At 44.8% G+C, this 18,541-nt stretch overlaps 1 protein-coding gene across 1 annotated transcript in view; it reads left to right on the forward strand.

Moving 5' to 3' along the window:
• CALY (calcyon neuron specific vesicular protein) overlaps nucleotides 1-18,541 on the forward strand; it is a 108,298-nt gene that overhangs the window by 13,337 nt on the left and 76,420 nt on the right. The window contains exon 2 of the mRNA XM_078643316.1: nucleotides 8,628-8,768. Within this exon, the coding sequence (XP_078499442.1) occupies nucleotides 8,643-8,768 (126 nt within the window). The 5' untranslated portion in view covers nucleotides 8,628-8,642. The remainder of the gene's footprint in view (nucleotides 1-8,627; nucleotides 8,769-18,541) is intronic.

The raw sequence follows: 18,541 nt of genomic DNA on the forward strand, positions 1-18,541 counted from the left end.
TTTTTTTTAATATTACTTAAATAAAAGCTATTGTAATTAATAATGGCAATAGCTTAACATTTTGTAAATAACTTTTGTGAAGAATATGTTCAATGTATTTTATTGTGACGAAAATCCAAGAACAGAAGTGAAATATTAACATCTTTTTGTGACATTTGTAATATAGCTTGAAACATTGAGAGAACATATTTGAATCAGTTGTTGTTGAATGGTTACACAGATTGATGCTGTGGTGGCGCTGAGTGATGTTGTGGTGGCGACGAGTGATGCTGTGGCGTTCAGTGATGCTGTGGTAGCGCATAGTGATGTCGTGGTGCCCCTGAGTGATGTTGTGGTGCCACTGAGTGATGCTGTGGTGGTGCTGAGTGATGCTGTGGTGATGCGATAGATAGATAGAGTGAGGGCGATAGATAGATAGACGGAGGGCGATAGATAGAGGGAGGGCGATAGATAGATAGAGGGAGGGTGATAGATAGAGTGAAGGCGATAGATAGCTAGCTAGCTAGCTAGCTAGCTAGCTAGCCAGATAGATAGATAGATAGATAGATAGATAGATAGATAGATAGATAGATAGATAGATAGATAGATAGATAGATAGATAGATAGATAGATAGATAGATAGATAGATAGATAGATAGATAGATAGATGGATAGATAGATGGATAGATAGATGGATAGATAGATAGATAGATAGATAGATAGATAGATAGATAGATAGATAGATAGATAGATAGATAGATAGATAGATAGATAGATAGATAGATAGATAGATAGATAGATAGATAGATAGATAGATAGATAGATAGATAGATAGATAGATAGATAGATAGATAGATGGAGTGAGGGCGATAGATAGATCGATAGAGTGAGGGCGATAGATAGATAGAGTGAGGGCGATAGATAGATAAATAGAGTGAGGGCGATAGATAGATAGAGTGAGAGCGATAGATAAAGTGGGGGCGACCGATAGATAGAGTGAGGGCGACAGATAGATAGAGTGAGTGCGATAGATAGATAGAGTGAGGGCGATAGATAGAGTGAGGCCGATAGATAGATAGAGTGAGTTGGCCTCGCGGTGGACGTGGTGGTGGCCGTGGTGGTGGTGGTGGACGTGGTGGTGGTGTAGGTTGGTGTGGTGGTGGTGGACGTGGTGGTAGTGGAGGATGTGGTGGGGGTGGACTTGGTGGGGGTGGATGTAATGGTGGTGGATGTGATGGTGGTGGATGTGGTGGTGGAGGTGGTGGTGGAGGTGGTGGTTGTGGACGTGGTGGTGGAGGTGGGTGTGGGTGCGGTGGACGCGGTGGTGGTGGACGCGGTGGTGGTGGATGTAGGGGTGGTGGACGTGGTGGTGGTGGACGTGGAGGTGGTGGACGTGGTGGTGGTGGACGTGGTGGTGGCCGTGGTGGTGGTTCCTAAAAACCATGTTAGAAACACGAATGTCTTTGGTAAACATAAACGTGATCCCATTGAAAAAACAATACAACCTCAAAAAGTTATGGATTTTGGCGTGTGACAAAGACCCATGTAGATTTACAGAAAAACTTAAAGGTTGTTTGAAAGCCATTTCGGTGGGGTTGTCTTCTACCATAGGTAGAGCAAAAGGAGGTGATACTTCAAGGCTTCCAAAAGGAATAAAGAGAAAGCGTGTGAAAAGGAAAGCTTTGCCCACAATAAAGCTCAACTTTCACATTCCAAAATGAGTTGCTAAATGACTACGCCCCTCATCAATCTTCTGCAGATTACAACAATCCATACACTTATAACTGCCACCACTTAGAACTGTAAAACAGCCATGGAGGGAGAAACGAAAGTCCCAACTGGATCGATGTTGTGCCAGAAACCAAGTCATGAAGAAAACTGATGCAATCTAATCCGTGAAGTGTAGTCAGTAAAGGAGTCACACAAATAGATTTCTATTCTAAGGAGGAAACTTACTATTAAAATATATACCACTATATACCAATATATACACTTATAACTGCCACCACTTAGAACTGTAAAACAGCCATGGAGGGAGAAACGAAAGTCCCAACTGGATCGATGTTGTGCCAGAAACCAAGTCATGAAGAAAACTGATGCAATCTAATCTGTGAAGTGTAGTCAGTAAAGGAGTCACACGAATAGATTTCTATTCTAAGGAGGAAACTTACTATTAAAATATATACCACCTCAATCCCACACAGAAATAGAAAACTTCAATGTAGCTTTTTGGCATTTTTTTTGTACCGTGCTATTTTTCGCCCATCGAATAATTCCTCCATTCAGCAAAAAGGTTTCCGAATGAGGTCACATCCCAGCATCGGGAGGCAGAACTGGATGCAGGGAGACTTCCCAGACAGTATCCAGATTTGCTCAGAGATCTGCTGACGGGAACAAAAGAGTCCCAGCCCCGCTGTCAAAACCTGGTCGCACCCTGACTCCAAATGGAAGGAAATGCGCTGGGCTTGCGGCCAAACTCGCACGCCATAGATACCGACTGTCATGCGGCATCGGCGCAATCTGTCAGCTGACTGATAAAAGTAAACAGATATTGGAAAGAATGAGTGTGCACAGCATGCACTCTTTAAAATTGAGACGCTGCGTTACTCGTGTAGACACAGAGCATACACAAAGATGCATAAGGTCACATATATTCATGGATCAATTTTATAATGTTGCAACATATATGATGATACTGTAACAAACACGTGCACATTCTAAGTGATGTGGCCAGTACCCTCTCCTCATGGGTACAGCAGATGTTTCTAAATTGGCAGGATGTATAGTGATACATTCCTACACTTGCATTGTAGCGGAGCAACTCCGCCCCCAGGATGTCACCACATAGGAAACTAAATCGTGCCTCCGAGTCGAAAAAACGCCGGAAGGCTGTCGCTGTGCGAGGACCGGGAACCGGAAGCTGAAGAGGACAACATTTTCAGATGTGTCGAGAAAAGGCAGGAGAAACTGTTACGTGGAAATTAAATAAGAACGTAGATAGGACAAGCGAGATGTCACTCGCTGGTGAGTCAAAGAAGTGTACGCAGGCTGTATTCTCATGCATCTAAAATAACATTATAAGTGTAAGTGCCCATATTCGCACAGCCAGGTTATGGTAATTCCCTTGAGCTCTGTAACACACTCTTGGCAAGGATGTGGCCTCTCACAAATAAAAAATAAGTGCCAATGAAGGAAGTGGGTGGCAAATGGTGAGCAATTTCGCGGCCGCTTTGATGTTCTCAATTGCCGCGCGGCTCACTGAGAACATCAAAGCGGCCGCAAAAATGCTCCCACAGCCTGCAGGCAGACAGATGGTGTGCGCTTTGATGTTGTTGTCTTGTCTTGATTTGTGGGTGGGGTAGGGGGAGCGAATTGCTGTGCACGTGCCTGGCTCACATGAACTGTATGCGATCCGCAGTGGGTAGACTTTTTAGGTCTGCTTACTATAAATCTCGCCTATCATCCCTTCAGGATGTAATAGGCGAGACCTAAAAACGTACATGAAATACAGTAAAAATAGAGAAGGAGGGACAGTGTGGCAATTCATCTTGGGTAGGCCCAGGTTGCAGGCTCTAGCAGACCTAGTAAAATGTTCCAGCCCTCCTTAAGGTAGCGGCACATAAGGTTAAAAATAAGGACAGAAAGTACACATGCATGGCATATGATTTTAAAGCTAAAATAAGCAGCCTTTGAGCCCATCAGTGATTGCGTATCAATGTAGTTCCGCAGAGTGCTATGCTATTCCTGCCAAGAACTTCCGTCTGGTGAGCCATGCATGAATAAGAAACTTTGCGACAAAACACACAAAGAAGGGTCTGGGATCAGACCTAAGGATGCCCAGGGTAACGTGATAGTCCTGTGTGCCCAGATGCCGGCACAATGGTTTTAGCCACTTGGCCCGTGGGATGTTATATGCTGCGCAAGCAAATAGAACGTGTGCAACACTTTCTATCGGGGCCCTGCCACATGGGCGGTCCTTTGGTGTTTGATTGCATTAATGCCATTTCACTATTATCTTGCAGACAGACTGTGTGCCGAACCTGAAGTGGATGTATAACATCCTGTCCCGTGGGGCCTGAATAATATCTAAGAAGGGCTCTAGGTGTCTAGTCTGTTTATTTCGATATAATTCTGCTGTTAATCTACCCAAATTTGGTTTGCAGGTTTCTTCTTGATCCAACCATTCCCAATACAGACGTTTGAGCTCTTCTTTCCTTTGTGGTTCCTGCCTGTCCCAATACGCTTGGAGCCCCAGAGCTGCCATCATTTTTCTGATGTTGGAGATCCAGCCTATTTTATAGCCAGTGTTTATTTGTATCATCTCAGTGAGGGCTTCAGCATAGAGGAGGAGCTCAGGGGTCCACCTAATGCGAGCCCAAAAGAGCAGCAGGCACAACCTTGCTGTGTCGCCAATCAATCGCTTGCCCATGTCAAGCATTAGAGGGATGAGGGGGACATTTTGGTGTAACTTCACCAGGTCCCTGAAAAACTTGTGCTCAGATCTGCAGAGATCATGAGCCTTATCAAATCCACATAGCTCTGCCCCATACAGTGATGTACTAACCAATTTTGCATCATAAACCTGGAGGACTGGGGCTACCGGTCTGCTGTGTGAGAAGCGATATTCCCTCCCAAACGTTCCAACTACTCGTTTGTATCCCATCAACATCTTTGCTAGGTGGGGCTTCCATGACAGTTAGAGAGTCGGACACCAAGATAGGCAAAGGTGCCCACCCTTTCCCGAGGTATCCCACCTGGTAGAGGGTTGCTTTTGTAAGACTTATGTGGGTTGAAGGCCATGAATTTGGTTTTTAGGGTGTTAATAACCAACTGTACTCACAATATTGTATCCAAACCCAAATGTAGCTCCTAAAACATCCTCAACTCCTTTAGGTGGTGTATACCGCAAAATGCGGGAAGAAAGAAATTCCTTTTGTTATTTAACTCTCACACACCTTATTGGTGTCATGCTTCATCATTGGGTTCACCCTGGCTCCTAAATGTCAGGGTGGGCTCAACCGTATTTCAGGGAGCTCTTAGGAGATGTAGGCCAGGGAGACTTAAAGATAAAAATCCTACTACACCCCCAGGTATCCCTTTATTATTGGGGATGTAGTGGATATTAAAGTGGTACAAAACGGGTGTTCTTGAAGGTTATTGTACTAAGACCCTAAGAGACTGCCAACATTTTTCAGCCCAAAAATTCAGAGGCTTAAATTGGTCACAGGCTTTCATCAGGACACAGCAAATATTCCCTCCCTGATGTTGACCAAAAAATGTTTTTCTTGACCTATGTATTGGTGTTTGAAGGTACAGAAAGCTGCAGCCCTTATGACAATAATCACAATAAAATCAATGACAGTGGGGAGAATACTTATCTCCCTTCTTCTGTTAACGAAAAATTCCGCCCAACTTGAGGGGAATGAAAATATCACATGGATCATGGTGGGGTAGCCTTGTAGTCGAACATACTCTGACTGCCCGTAGTCAACCTATTTTGTGTCAGTGAGCCCCGGCATTCCTATCCTCACCTACACTTCTCTTACCCCTTCTTGTGGACAGTGGGGGATTCTCCACTGCCACCTGTGGGTTATAATGTTAATAACCAATCCCCGGTTGTCACAAAAGAGATGGAACCTGTTGAGTAGTCGCTGCAACCCTGCTGGGGTCTTAGACACCAGCAAGGTGTTGTCGGCAAACAGGAGGGTCTTTCCTTGACACCCCCCAAGGTTGGTGCATCTGCTGGGTCTTCTTACAGAAAGCTGACCACCTCATTCATGTAGAGAGAGAACAGGGTGTAATCTACCAGAATCTCACCTTGTTTATTTGGAATTCAGGGGGAGATTAGAGTGAGCCCTGCACAGGTGAGAACTGACCGAGGTAGAATGTGGAGAGCTTTCTCTAGATTTGGTGATTATGTGTGGTGACAGTTGCCCTCACCAAGATGCGTGGGGACAACTGTTCTGGTCAAGACATGTGGGGATGGTCACTGAAGCTGTATTGACCGCCAATCTTCTCAAACCCTAAATATGTTTTGTATTTATTCATAATATTTTGTTATAAAGGAAAGGTGTAGCTTTGTAGCTTCATGGAATGTAGAACCTCACAGAATCCTTACCTATGTCACCTGCAGCCCTGGGGGAGGATTTCATGAGACTCAGATATAAGTTGACTGGCCTGTGGGACATCAGTTTATGGGTTCCCTTCCTTAATAAGCCTTTTTTACTTCCTTGCTGTGTCTCCGTGGTCATCAATATGTTGTTCCTGTCTAAAGTCACCTTCTTGAAGTTGGTAGCACGAGGGAGTCAGGTTTTCTGATGTCCTGGCTGTATCTCACCAACCACATCTAAGAGCAAATGTTCAGAGCATGGGGAATCCATTATGCCTCCTACCAGGGCCTTCGGAGTGTTGTCCAAGAGACATTGTCAATGAAGGGTTTGGTTCTTCATGTCTCCTGGAGTTATGGCTTTTGACTCTCTTTCAACAGCTCTTGGTTAAATGTCCTCTTTCCATGTGCAGCAGAGATGTTTACACACATTTCAGCTCATTCAGATGGTGGTCTTTCCTTCCAAGCGGAGCTGGGCTTATCTGACCTGCGATCTAGACAAAGGTTCCTGCTCTTTCTTTGTAAAGAAGCCTTGTTCCTCTTTGTAAGTTTGGTTACATCTTTTGAATCAGAATTCAAGAATCGGAAATCCTGAGTTGTTATTTATTTAAAGTTTACATTGCCTAGTGTAATGATTTATGGGACTTTGGGAACCGCAAGCCCCTCTCAGGAGCATGTGAAGCCATAATAATCTACATGATTGGCACCCAGGAAGCCCGTGGATAAGCCTGTAGGCAAGAATTGCCACTATTTGTCAGCTCCCACCACTACATGGACCTCAAGATTGGCGAACAATGGGTAGGAGTGTTGCCTGGAAATGGTGGAAATGCAGGGTCATGCAGCACATGCTTCCTATTGCTTTTGTTTCCTAATACGTTTGTCTGTCATTCAGTGAGCACACAAATTAGGAGAGATTTAGCAAAATCATAGCGGCACAAAAAAATATTGAAAAGAAATTGAGCTAAAGAACACACACTTATTGGCATTGCAGAAGCCAATTTTTCCCCCCAAGAAAACAACTATAATTGCTGCTCTAGGACTAAAAAAGAGCCTTAGTGAATCCCTACACTTTACTTTATACAGCATAGCTACCCTTCTGCGTACACAGATAACCTTAGGCATAGGAGCTATCATGAGGCATTAGAACACAAATAATCTTTGAAATTAGCGCCATCCATTGCGGCAAAGGGATGAACCCGGTGAGAAGATCTATCCCTCTGGTTACAAATACCACTATAGCCATCGTCTCTATCTCCTGAAACAACAGTAGGGAGCAGAGTTGCCCATCAGTGTAGCGTCAGGCATCAGGTTACACACACTGTCTTATCCTACAGGAAGTAGTGTGGATGGGTCACAGCACATGTTAGCAAAAGTGATTGTTAGCAGTAAGGTTGGGTTAAGAGTTGATATGAGTTAAGGTTTGCTTACAGTGATTACTGAAGCTCATATTAGACGGTTGCGGGCAGTGGGATGGTAAACAACGTTTACCCCGAAAATATTTCCTTGCAGGGATTCACAAAGCGGTCGTTACAATGACCGCGTTGTGATTCTGCATACCATTACTCCGCAAGTCGTAACAACAACTTGCGCGAGGGGGGAGGTGTTGGATTTAAAATCCAACACCTTCCCTAGTGGGAATCACAACGCGGTCGTTGTAACGACCGCGTTTTGATTCCCTGCGGGGAAAAAGGCTGCGGGATTTTAACACATATTCCAGTGGGATTGCTCTGAATCAGGCTGGAGATAGCTAAGCAACATCTTAAGGTTTAGTCTTCATGCTAATGTCAGGATAGTATTGGGGTTATCCTTATCCCTTAGTACAATCTGAGACAGAGGGAGGTAAAGAAGACTTACAGGGAGGGATAGGCTTGGGGATACTTTAAGTGGCGGCTACAGCCATATAAAGTGGGGGATGGGAATAATAAAAATTAAATAAAAAAGACTTACCTTACTGTGCCGGCTGCCCCAGTGCTCCTCTGCCAAGCAGCACAGAGAACAGGCTCCAAGGCTCCCCCACCCAATCCCAACGCTGCTCTCATGCTACACCAAGCATAAGAGAGGCGCCAGGATTGGCCTAAGTGGGCTGGTCTGACGTTCACTCAGGCACAGGGAGTCTGTGCCGTTTCTCCACCCAGCTATGGACCACAGCTGGGTTGGAAAACCTAAGTGCCCATGTCGGATTGGCCGTCCTAGCCGAGCTGGCCAAACCGACATGCACACTTAACAGAGCCCATCACTCCTCCTCCGTCCCATGGCCCGGCCCGCCCGCCCCTAGATTGGCTCAGTCAGTAAAATACATTTATAATAGAAAAATTGCATTAACATTTTATTTTGCTGGCTCGCAGTGGGTTGGCACTCCTTTGCCATTACAGAGGAGCCGCCGCTGGATACTGTAGTTTTAGCATTACAGTTGGATTGAGAGTTTGGAATAGCTTATGCCTAGCATTAATATGAGCCATTTTCAATGCCTGAGAAAGAAAGAAAGTCGAGGAATGACTCTGAGGCTGGAACAAAGCTAACAATGTGTTCTTATTTCCTCCAGCTCTTCCTGTTCACCATGGTGAAGCTCGGCATGAACCTGGAAAAAGGGGAGAAGGAGCCAGGATCAGAGGAAGCTTTCGATAATATCCCTCTGATTGCACCTCTGGATGTCAGCCAATTACAGCAGCCATACCCAGACAAGGTAATGCAACAATGATACCGAAAGTGGAAAAATGTAGAGTAAAAGACAGCTCAAGAGCTGAAGGCAAATCTCACAGCTGGAAATAAGGTAGTTTAACAATCTCTACTTACAGAGGAAACATCATCAGCAAACACAATAGATGGTTATTATAAGAAACTCCAAACAAGAAATGAGGTGAACCACAGCAGTGGAAAACAAGGTTGTTCCACACTTTCAGAAAGTAGACAAAAATAAATGTATCAAACCCCTGACACAGAAAACAAGGTAATGTAACAACCAGTTATCAGAAAATAAACCACCAGGCAATAAGGTGAGGAGACAACCACTAGAGAACAGAAATCAACGTAAAACCAAACAGAGAGCAGACAGCTATGTCATGCTGCAACTACCAGAGAGCAGTAGACAAAGAAATGCAAGAGCACAAAATAGCACTAGCAAATTTAAAACCCTGCTAGAGCAGCATATAAATTAATTTGCCAAGCACACAGCCCATACCACAAGAGAAGTTGTCAACTCCCAAAGAAAAGAACAAATGCAACGTGAAAATGTGACTAATTTAAGGAATGATTTCTGTAGTTTTGTAACAACCCATAGAAGGTAGAAACCATTATAAATAGATCAAGCAACTACACTGAACAGAAAAAGGTGAAATGTCATAGGAAAATATGTGCAGGAGGGGACACCTTCCTGCATATAAACAATCATTCCCCCAACGCAAACATCCTTGCACTATGGTGCAAGGGTGCCTGAGTTGGCGCTAGGCAGCTAGATTTAGTGCCAGCGCTAGGGAAAACGCAGGGGTGTGCCGCATTTTTGTGAATACACCGCATCGCTGCATTTTCAGAATGACTGAGAGTGGCGTTAGCAATGTTTGCTTAACGTCATGCTTCGCCATTCCCTCGTAAATATGCCCCTATGTCTCTTGCATAACTTAGGGCACTTCGGAATGACCCTTTTGGTAAACCGAGAGCCCCACCATCTGCATAAAAAGAAACTGATTCATGCGAAGCATCATAAAAGGGTCTTTAGTTCATGATCTAGGGACAAAAAATAATAGGATGGCATCATGTTATGCTTCACAATAAAGAAAAAAAACATGAAAAGTACTCAAGATCAAATACCTCATATCTTCATGAATAGAACACAATAATGCTGTTTTAAATGTAAAAGAAGCTTTAAAGTGTAAGCAGTTTTCTTATATTGGCCACAATCCACAGCACTTGGCCCTTGATATTTTCACCTTTAGTCCGGGGATATTTTACAACGCTTTTCTATAAACTGAAAGCAGATTTGTTTACATTTGCCCTTAACACACTATCCAAAAATGACAGATCACTAGAGTACTCTTGCTGCAGTAGAGTGCAGCGCTAATACAAGCATATGGTTTGAAAAGTTAGAGAATTTAGAAGGCTGAGAGGTCCATGGAATAGCCATCCTTCCACTTTATCTACCATCTCAGCCTTGTTATAGACTCACATAGAGCCCGTACAGCTAAAATATCTGCACGTTTGCCTTATACACCATTAGAACAATGGAATGTTGGGAGCTACCTTGAAAAGAATGGAGTGCTCCGGCAGAGGCGGCTCCTGCACTAGGGCAGAGGAGCGTCGCCCCACTGTTTTCTCAAAGTGCGAAAAGCAGAAACTTAAAATGGTAATAACTACCATTTTAGGTGTTTGTATGTCAGTACAACGCATGCTTTTACCCCGCATGCCATTACAACGCGGGGTTTAAAATGCAAGTTGTTACAACGACTTGCGTTGGGGGACGCTGGATAGTGGAATAGTTTAATTTTCTATTCCAACTCCAGTCCCCGTGGATAGTAGGGAAGGTGTTGGATAGAAAATTAAACTATTCCCTATCAACAGCGCCCTCCAGCTAAAGTCGTTGTAACGACTTTCATTGTAATCCCCGCGTTGTAATGGTAGTGCGGGGTAATAGTTGCGTCGTAAAGGATGTTCCCCTTTTAGGTTTCTGCTTATCGCACTACTAGAAAGCAGAAGGGTTTGGTTGGGGGATCTGCTCTAGGGCAGGGGAGGAGTGGCTTGCCCACTGCTGAAGGCACTGACTGTTTGGTCGGCCCTCTGGGGCCACCCAAACCAGTCATGCACACTCTCCCCTTTCTCTATGTAGGCTACATGGAGAAAATGGCCTCCCCATAGGCACCTGGCTGGGCTCAGTCCCGACCAATCACAACGCTGCCATTGCATTGTTGTGATTGGCTATGGGGAGGGGAGGGAGGCTGCCTGCTTCCAGTTCCTGTGGGAGGCAGGACAGCAGGAGAGCAGGTCAGGAGAAGAGACGACACAAGTCCAGGGAAGGTAAGTTTATTTTATTTTTTAATTTAATCACCCCCCTGTGCGACCCCCCCACCCACGAGTCATGCCGGCCATGACTGTGTTCCTGGCTTCTAATGGCCGGTAGAAGCCCAGAGCTCCAAAATTCCAATGTTTGTTCACAGCTGTAGCTGTGAACAAAAGGCCTCACGGAGTTCCTCGGGCTCCATGAGGCCTTTGTTTTGCAAATTAGAGCATTCTGCCCTCTAGGGAATGTTCTAATAGCCACAGAGCACCCCATAGCAGGCACTACCAGTCATTAAAGGCCCTCTCCCTTGTTACAGGTCCTCACCTTCTGCTCGGGCCTTTAACGTTGGAGGGGCCTTTAATGTCCGGTAGAGCCCGCTATGGCAGGCTCTAAGGCTATATTTATAAGAGTTGCAGACGTTGAAGTACCAACTTCTGGGCATCCGTCCTATGACAGTTTTCATTATGGCCTTTTAAAGTGGTGGATGTGTTTTCCAGATTATTCATTGTGTGGCCCAGGGCAGGGGCGTAACACAGGCCCCTGCAGCGCCCACGCTTCAGGGGCCCCCTCACTCTCAGCGGAGGGAGACGGCTGCAGTTGTTGAAAATTAGTACGGTTTGGTGAACATTATCTGCGCCATCTTGCCTCTTCCCCTGATGCCACACTTTTGTCGGGCGCACCCGCCATTTTAAGATGCCCTGATCAGAGCGAACCCTTTTGCATGCCGCTGGCCCCTGATATAGCCCTTCGCCCTCACTAAGCCTGCACGCTGACCAACCCCCTGCTTGCACCTGCCTTGAATCATAAACCCCTCTTCGGCGCTGCTCTGCCCCAGGCCCTCATCCTGTTCCCAGCGCGACACCTCCCTTCTTCCCTTTCATGATCCCCGGCCCTTAGATGCAAACCCCCTTTTTTCCCCGTGTGCCCGTTTGTCTTCCCCGTTCCCAGGCCGACACCCAGCTCTGCCGATACCATTCCTTGCCCCTCCCCGTACAATAGAAAGCTTCCCCCATCAAAGGATCCCCGGGTTGATCAAAGCCCCCACTCCATGAGATCCGATCAAACCCCCCACATTCCGTGAATCGGCGGAATACCCAGCTGCGCGATACTCATCACCTGTTGTGACTAGGGTGGGGACTTCAACTGTAAATGTGTGTGGGAACGGGCCCAAAGGGGAGTTCCGGGAATGTCTTTTCCATACATCAAAGCTTTAACATGAATATGTAATCTGCAATAGAGTCATAAAACAGTGTATAAGAGGCCAGGCCTCAGAAATGTAGCTAGAGCACCTCAGAACGATACCTTCTGCCCGTTTTGTTGTGTTCTCCTCCGGAGAGAATAAAAACCTTGTTTCCTGCCTTCCAGTCTCCAGCGCCTGCCTCTTCATTTCTTAAATAACTAGAGGGTCACAGAGGCAATACCGCCGGGCAAATACCGATTGTCCCCGACCCGACTCAGGTTTAACACAGTGCGCCTGCAAGTAAGCCTCTACCGTCTTCGCAAATAAAATGGTGCTCCTGCATGCACAGCCTCCCCAAGTTCCCATAAATTAAACTGTGTGCGCATGCCATGGTGACCGCCTCTAAGCCCCTGAGTCTTCCCTCTCTTTCAGTCTCGCTCCTCAGTGAAAACCAAGATTTCAAGAAACGGGTATTACCCTCTCTTTCCTCCGTTCGTTTATTTGCTCCCCAGTGAACTGGATCCAAAAAAGAAAAACATTTTTCCTGGAAACGTTGTCTTTTTCTGACACAGGTGCAGCCTCGGGGTGGAGCGAAATAAAACATTCCAAATGTGAAAATAAATGACTAATTAAAGCAAGACAGAGTGTTTGCAAGGTCGCCAGATTGATTTATTTACACCTAAACACATTAGCGCCACTTTACAGTGTTTGCCAGTGAAGTGATACTTTTGTTTTCTCCTCTCTCTTTGAACAACAATGTTTTCCCTGTGTGGTAAAGTGCACCTTGCCTGGAGTTACTGAAATACCTGCTTGATGGGTGAATTGGTAAACCAAATGTGTACAGCGACTGTGTGTTTACGAATGTGGTCTTTTTAAACCATACTGCCTATGTTTTGAAAGGATATAAGCAATGGGCACTGAAACGGGTCCTGTAATCATGGCCTTACCTTTTCATGCAAAAGCACTCACTAATTTCAGAATATTGAGAGTAAAAGGAAAAAAGGTAACTATGTTGTTCCTGCTTACATTTCACATGCTTTACTTAATCTTGCCTTCCCTATGAGTGTTTGCGTTTTCTAGGATGTTAATTTTTTTAGGCAGCATATTACTCTTGGCTAGTGCATATTTAGAAATGAGTCACATCCAAGTGTTTATAGCGGGTCAGTGCTGTGCAAGTTTCTCTAAGTGGGGCAGTATGGTGTTCAGTGGGGGAGAGGATGTGGCGCTATGGTTAGAGCTGCTGAAGTGGAACTGGTGAACCAGGTTTAGCCTTAATGACCAGGCTCCCAGTCGACTCTCCTGAGGGAGCATATTCCTGTGCTACACCTTAGAAGGCGCCGCAAGATCTTAAAAGCCCTGGTGTCTTAGCACCAGCAGGTGGACCCTAGCAGTGGCAAGTGCGGATTAACATTGAAGGCCTGTCCACCACTATCCATGAAGTTCACCTCCAGTCTTGGGGACAGACCTATGAAGCAGCACACCATAGAGTGGCAGTTACTCTGTCACTGAGGTCACAGAACCATTGAGCAGGGTGGCCCTAGGGCAGTGCGACCGCACCGGGCCCTAACTTCAGGTGGGGGTGTCGTGTTTGTAAGTATAATATGGTTTTAAAAGCACTTACTGCCTCCTTCCAGGCCTCCAAAATTTTTGGACAACAATAAAAATGTCTTGATAACTCCAGTGATTAATATTCTTAGTAGAGAGAGATGGTGTTTTGTCTAGTGGAATGTTTTACTCATGAAAAGGAATGGCAGAGGTGTAATGTCCATGCTGCTAAGAACATGTGCCATGCAGATCACAAAGTGCACATAATGTGAATAGGTCAATGGGTTACTGCTTTTGTCAGAGAGACCCTATTGTTACTTGCAGTTAATAAGTTATAATCCTAACATAGAATCTTGAGGTATGAACTGTCATGTAAGAGCTGCATGCAAAGTCCAAAGAAAAATTAGAGCATTATGTTTTTTCCCCAGTCTTCGATTATCCTAGTGCTGCAAAAAAGGGTTCATTTGGGTGGAAATCAATTCTGATTATTAAAGAGAACCCCCAACCATGGTATTATGTTTTTAATTCTGAGTTTGTGTTTCTGCACTACTAAACTATGCTGCCTGCTAGTATGGTTGTCATGTGACTCCTACACCTTGTAGTCCTTTGTATTATGTAACATTTCCTACACAGTGATTTACACACATATGAATGTTTGTCTCTGTGTAATTTGTGTGAGGTAAAGTGCTCTGACAACCTACACTGGTATTAGTGGTGCTGTAAATTTTCTGATACATTATCATTTTGAAATTTTTACACATGCTAACAGTCTCTGCACAGATTTTTCCTTATTAGTACTAGTGGAACATACAACTGCAGCAATGAGAAAGGTGACCAGTAAACCTTTGCAAAGGGCCCTCCACTTCACAGCAGTACAAGTCACTTTTTTAGTAACTTTTGATGTGTTTGAGCTATAAACAATGTATTAGTTAAAATCGTCAGATTATGCAGCAGATGATGTATTATTTGGCAAATATGGCAAAGCCATAGTTATGTGGAAAACATTTGCAAACTATTATATATTGCCATTCATGTTTGAACTGTTGTTATGGAAAAAGGGAGGAGAAGTGCTGATGACAAATACTCCATGACTGGGAGACAAATGGCTTGTGATTCCACTTTTAAGGATGTTTGGGACATTCTGTGATTGGAAACGTGTCCCACTTTGTGAATGTATTTTAATGTCAATAACTCATATTTAACCTTAAATAAACATGTGTATCTATTGGTTAAATTAAATAATGTAATAAGCTGTAACAGGTTAGTGAAATGGGAAACAAATAATAAAAATTGGGATATTTTGCTCTTTCTGCCACACCTCTCACTCCGCCCACTGACCTAATCCATTGGTTATTCCCGCCCTCTGATTCTCCTCCCACAGTTCCCCTACTTTTTTTCCCCCACTTCGACCAGTGCCTGGCACTAACATGCATTAGAGACAACTGTGGGCTTTTACCACTGGGTCTCTTAGAGAATGACACCTCAGGTCCATACACGGGGGCTAAACACAGCACGTTTCTGGGTTCTCCGCACAACGAGTTTGCTATTTGATGCCAGACTTCTGCAGTTTGTATTGAGGAAATAAAACATCCCCTTGTGCTTGTATAAAACATAGCTGCCAAGTGGCATTGGCACCATGTCATGTCCATTCATAGCTTTTATCCAACAACTCTTTGCATGCTGGAATGTTTAACCCCTTACTTAGATGGTCACAGCACAACTCCCAGAATCCAAGGCGCTGTTGGCTTAAATTCCAGGCCTGGCTGCCGTTGTCACACGTGATGATAGAGCCATTTGGAGGCAATGGTGAATCTGAAATGTAAAAGGCGTGCCTATACTCTTAGTAAATTGTAAATACCGCCAGTGTTGACACACTGAGGTCTGAGGCCTCTGTTTGTTATGAAGTAAGGCCCAGTCTGGTGGTTCAGGTCAGTCCTTGTGAGGGAAGCTGCTGGACTTGTTTTTACCATGCACTTTGAAAGTATTTTTGCCTTGATGCAAGAAGAAAATGTGATTGTTTTACAAAACATGCTTGATTTTTGTATATTGCTGGACTGGTGATTGCTTTATTTTGCACTTTGAAAGTATTTTGTGTTTACCAACTACAGTTTGTATAGATTGTCATTAGGTACTTGCTGATATGGTTTGTTTTTATTCTACATGCAGTGTTATTTATGGTGTTGCTTGCACTTGTCTGTAATATGTGTACCTTAAATCTTGTATTTAGCATTGTTTACACTACAGAAATGATAAATTAAAACAGACAAACATCTGCATCAATGTTCTGAAGCATCCAAACAGTTTTCTCCCTCAGCCTTGTTTGCCTGCCTGTTTTGCAGTGCTTACTAATAAGACATTATGATTGAAATTGCTTCCTCAGTTCACATTATTATCATGCACAAACAACCCTTGACAGTCGCTAGTGTGTGGCATGCAGATAATTCACCAGTCTATTTCTCTTGACTTTCACAGGATACTGAGTTATAGCTTGTGTACTTCTCATGTATATTGTCAGTCAAGTTTTTATGGAATTGCAGGTTTGGGTTGGACTTTCAAAGTTTCAAGGTATTGTCAATTCTATTTCAGACTCTTCATAGTTGTTCTTTGTTCTTCAGCCATAGGCAGTTCCTGAGACAATAGGATCACTCCTTGGCATTGTTCTGATTGCTGCCTCAGTTAAATAATCTGCATTTGACAGTATTGTTTCAAATGGCATAGCTTGTATATTTAAGAGTGTTTCCTACGTTCTCATTAGAACTTAGAGAAAGACAATATGGAGGCATTTCATTTAAATGTTGGAGGTTTCAAATCAAAATATGCTAGATTTCTGGGTGGTAGGGCAACGTGGTAGATGGTGGGCCACGCCGCCGGGGGAAGAGGCCCCCTCCATGTGCTTTGCAGGGGGCCCCCCTCAAGTTTCGTTACCCCACTGGCCCAGGGCGATGTGCTCTTTGACTAGTTCAACTCTTTAAACTTATTACACCAATTGGATTTTCTGTTAAAGCTGCCAAACCACATAACTTTGCTTCTCTGGTGGTTTACTGTTATGATTATCGTACAAATACAGCTTTATATGATCTAGTAATAATTGCAGTGTCACCATAATATGGTTGAGCAAAATTAACTCATTAACGTGGACAGGAATATACATTACTCTAATTTTGGTGGGAGTACCGACCACCTACAATAAAGTCTGGAACTGTCATATGTCAGAATTAATTTGGCCAAGTCATCATCATTTCTTGCATCAACTGTGGCCCATTCACATTCATACGTGAGTACCATACCTTCCGTAATTCTTGTGGTACACCCCTTTTTCACAATAAAACAACTAATATCTGTCCACAGTGCCAAATCCACAGTTCATGTCAATGCACCTCAATACAAAGGAGGTTGATTTTTTTTCAGGGCTAAGGTTATCAAATTAGAGAGCACAGTCATGTTTTTGAGAGCATAGTGATGCTTACAGACTACCGCATGTGCATCTTCTGCAGTCTAGTAACAGGGCGCCAGCTGAGGTTTGGGAGCAGGGCGTGACCAGAGGTGAGTTCCGTGGCAAACCCTAGCTGCCCACAGCCATGCACTCTGGGGACTGGTTGACCACAGTGGATTGGGCAAATGGCCTGTCCAAACCCATATCTGCAGATCTGGCACCAAGCAAATGAAATTTGAATGGGTCAGTGGGATCAAGGCATGGGGATGCCATTTTGGATTATAGACAAGACTCTTCAGCCAATCACCACTGCACAGGCCATGTGCAAAGGAGTTCGCTATCTGTAGATGGTTGGGTGAAGGGCCTGCCTAGAGGCCATGCCTTGCAGCCAACCCCAGCTGTGCATGGCCGAAGGCATGCACTGAGTGGGATAGTCTAGCAGAGGTGCAAAGACGAGCCTGCAGCCAATCCCTGCTGTGCACGGCCAAAGCAGGTGGTTTCATATTACGAACACAAGCAGCAAATGTGGCAATGTTCAGTGGCGGCTCCTCCACTATGGCGGAGGAGCCTCACCCCACGGCTTTGCAGCAGTGAAATAATAGAAAAATTACGTTATGTTATTATCATTTTTATTTGTTCCTACCACGGCAGTTTTGCTATACGGGGTGTGGCTGCTCTGCTCACAGAGGAGCAGGGTTAGGAGTGGTGGGCACACTGTAAATCTCGGGCCAGCCAAACAATCATGCCATTTGCATGTTATCCACCCAGGCTGCATTACAGCTTGGGTGGAGAACATGCCCAGGCTCCCATTCCCTGGCTAAGTGCCGAATCACTGGACACAGACCAATCACAACGCTGCATTGCAGCATTGTGATAGGTCAGGGGAGCCTGAGTACCTCCTGTTCCTGGCTGGGAGAGACACAGCAAGAAGACGGAGGAGAGGCGCGGCGACAACAGAGGAGAGACACGGCGAGGAGCTATGTTTTTTTTCTTCTTTTTTTACACTCCTCTCCTCCCCCACCTCGCCACCCCCGATCCGTGCCGGCTGCCACTGGCTCTGTTGCTATAGGGCAATGGTTCCCAAACTGTGCGCCACGGCACCCCTGTGCGCCGCCAAAACCAGCCAAGGGCGCCTTGATCGCTGATCATTATCACCTGCCCGGGGGCCAAGATAAACAGAGTCATCTCACTGCAAGGAGGGGGAGGGCAGCAGAGGGAAATACGGGGAGATAAATGGCCAGTCTGCCATTGAAGCCGCTTGACATCATCTGTAGGGAAATATATGTAAAACCACCTTTCATTAAACCATTA

The sequence above is a fragment of the Lissotriton helveticus genome, chromosome 5_1 (genome assembly GCF_964261635.1).
Source record: "Lissotriton helveticus chromosome 5_1, aLisHel1.1, whole genome shotgun sequence".
Lineage (NCBI taxonomy): Eukaryota > Metazoa > Chordata > Amphibia > Caudata > Salamandridae > Lissotriton > Lissotriton helveticus.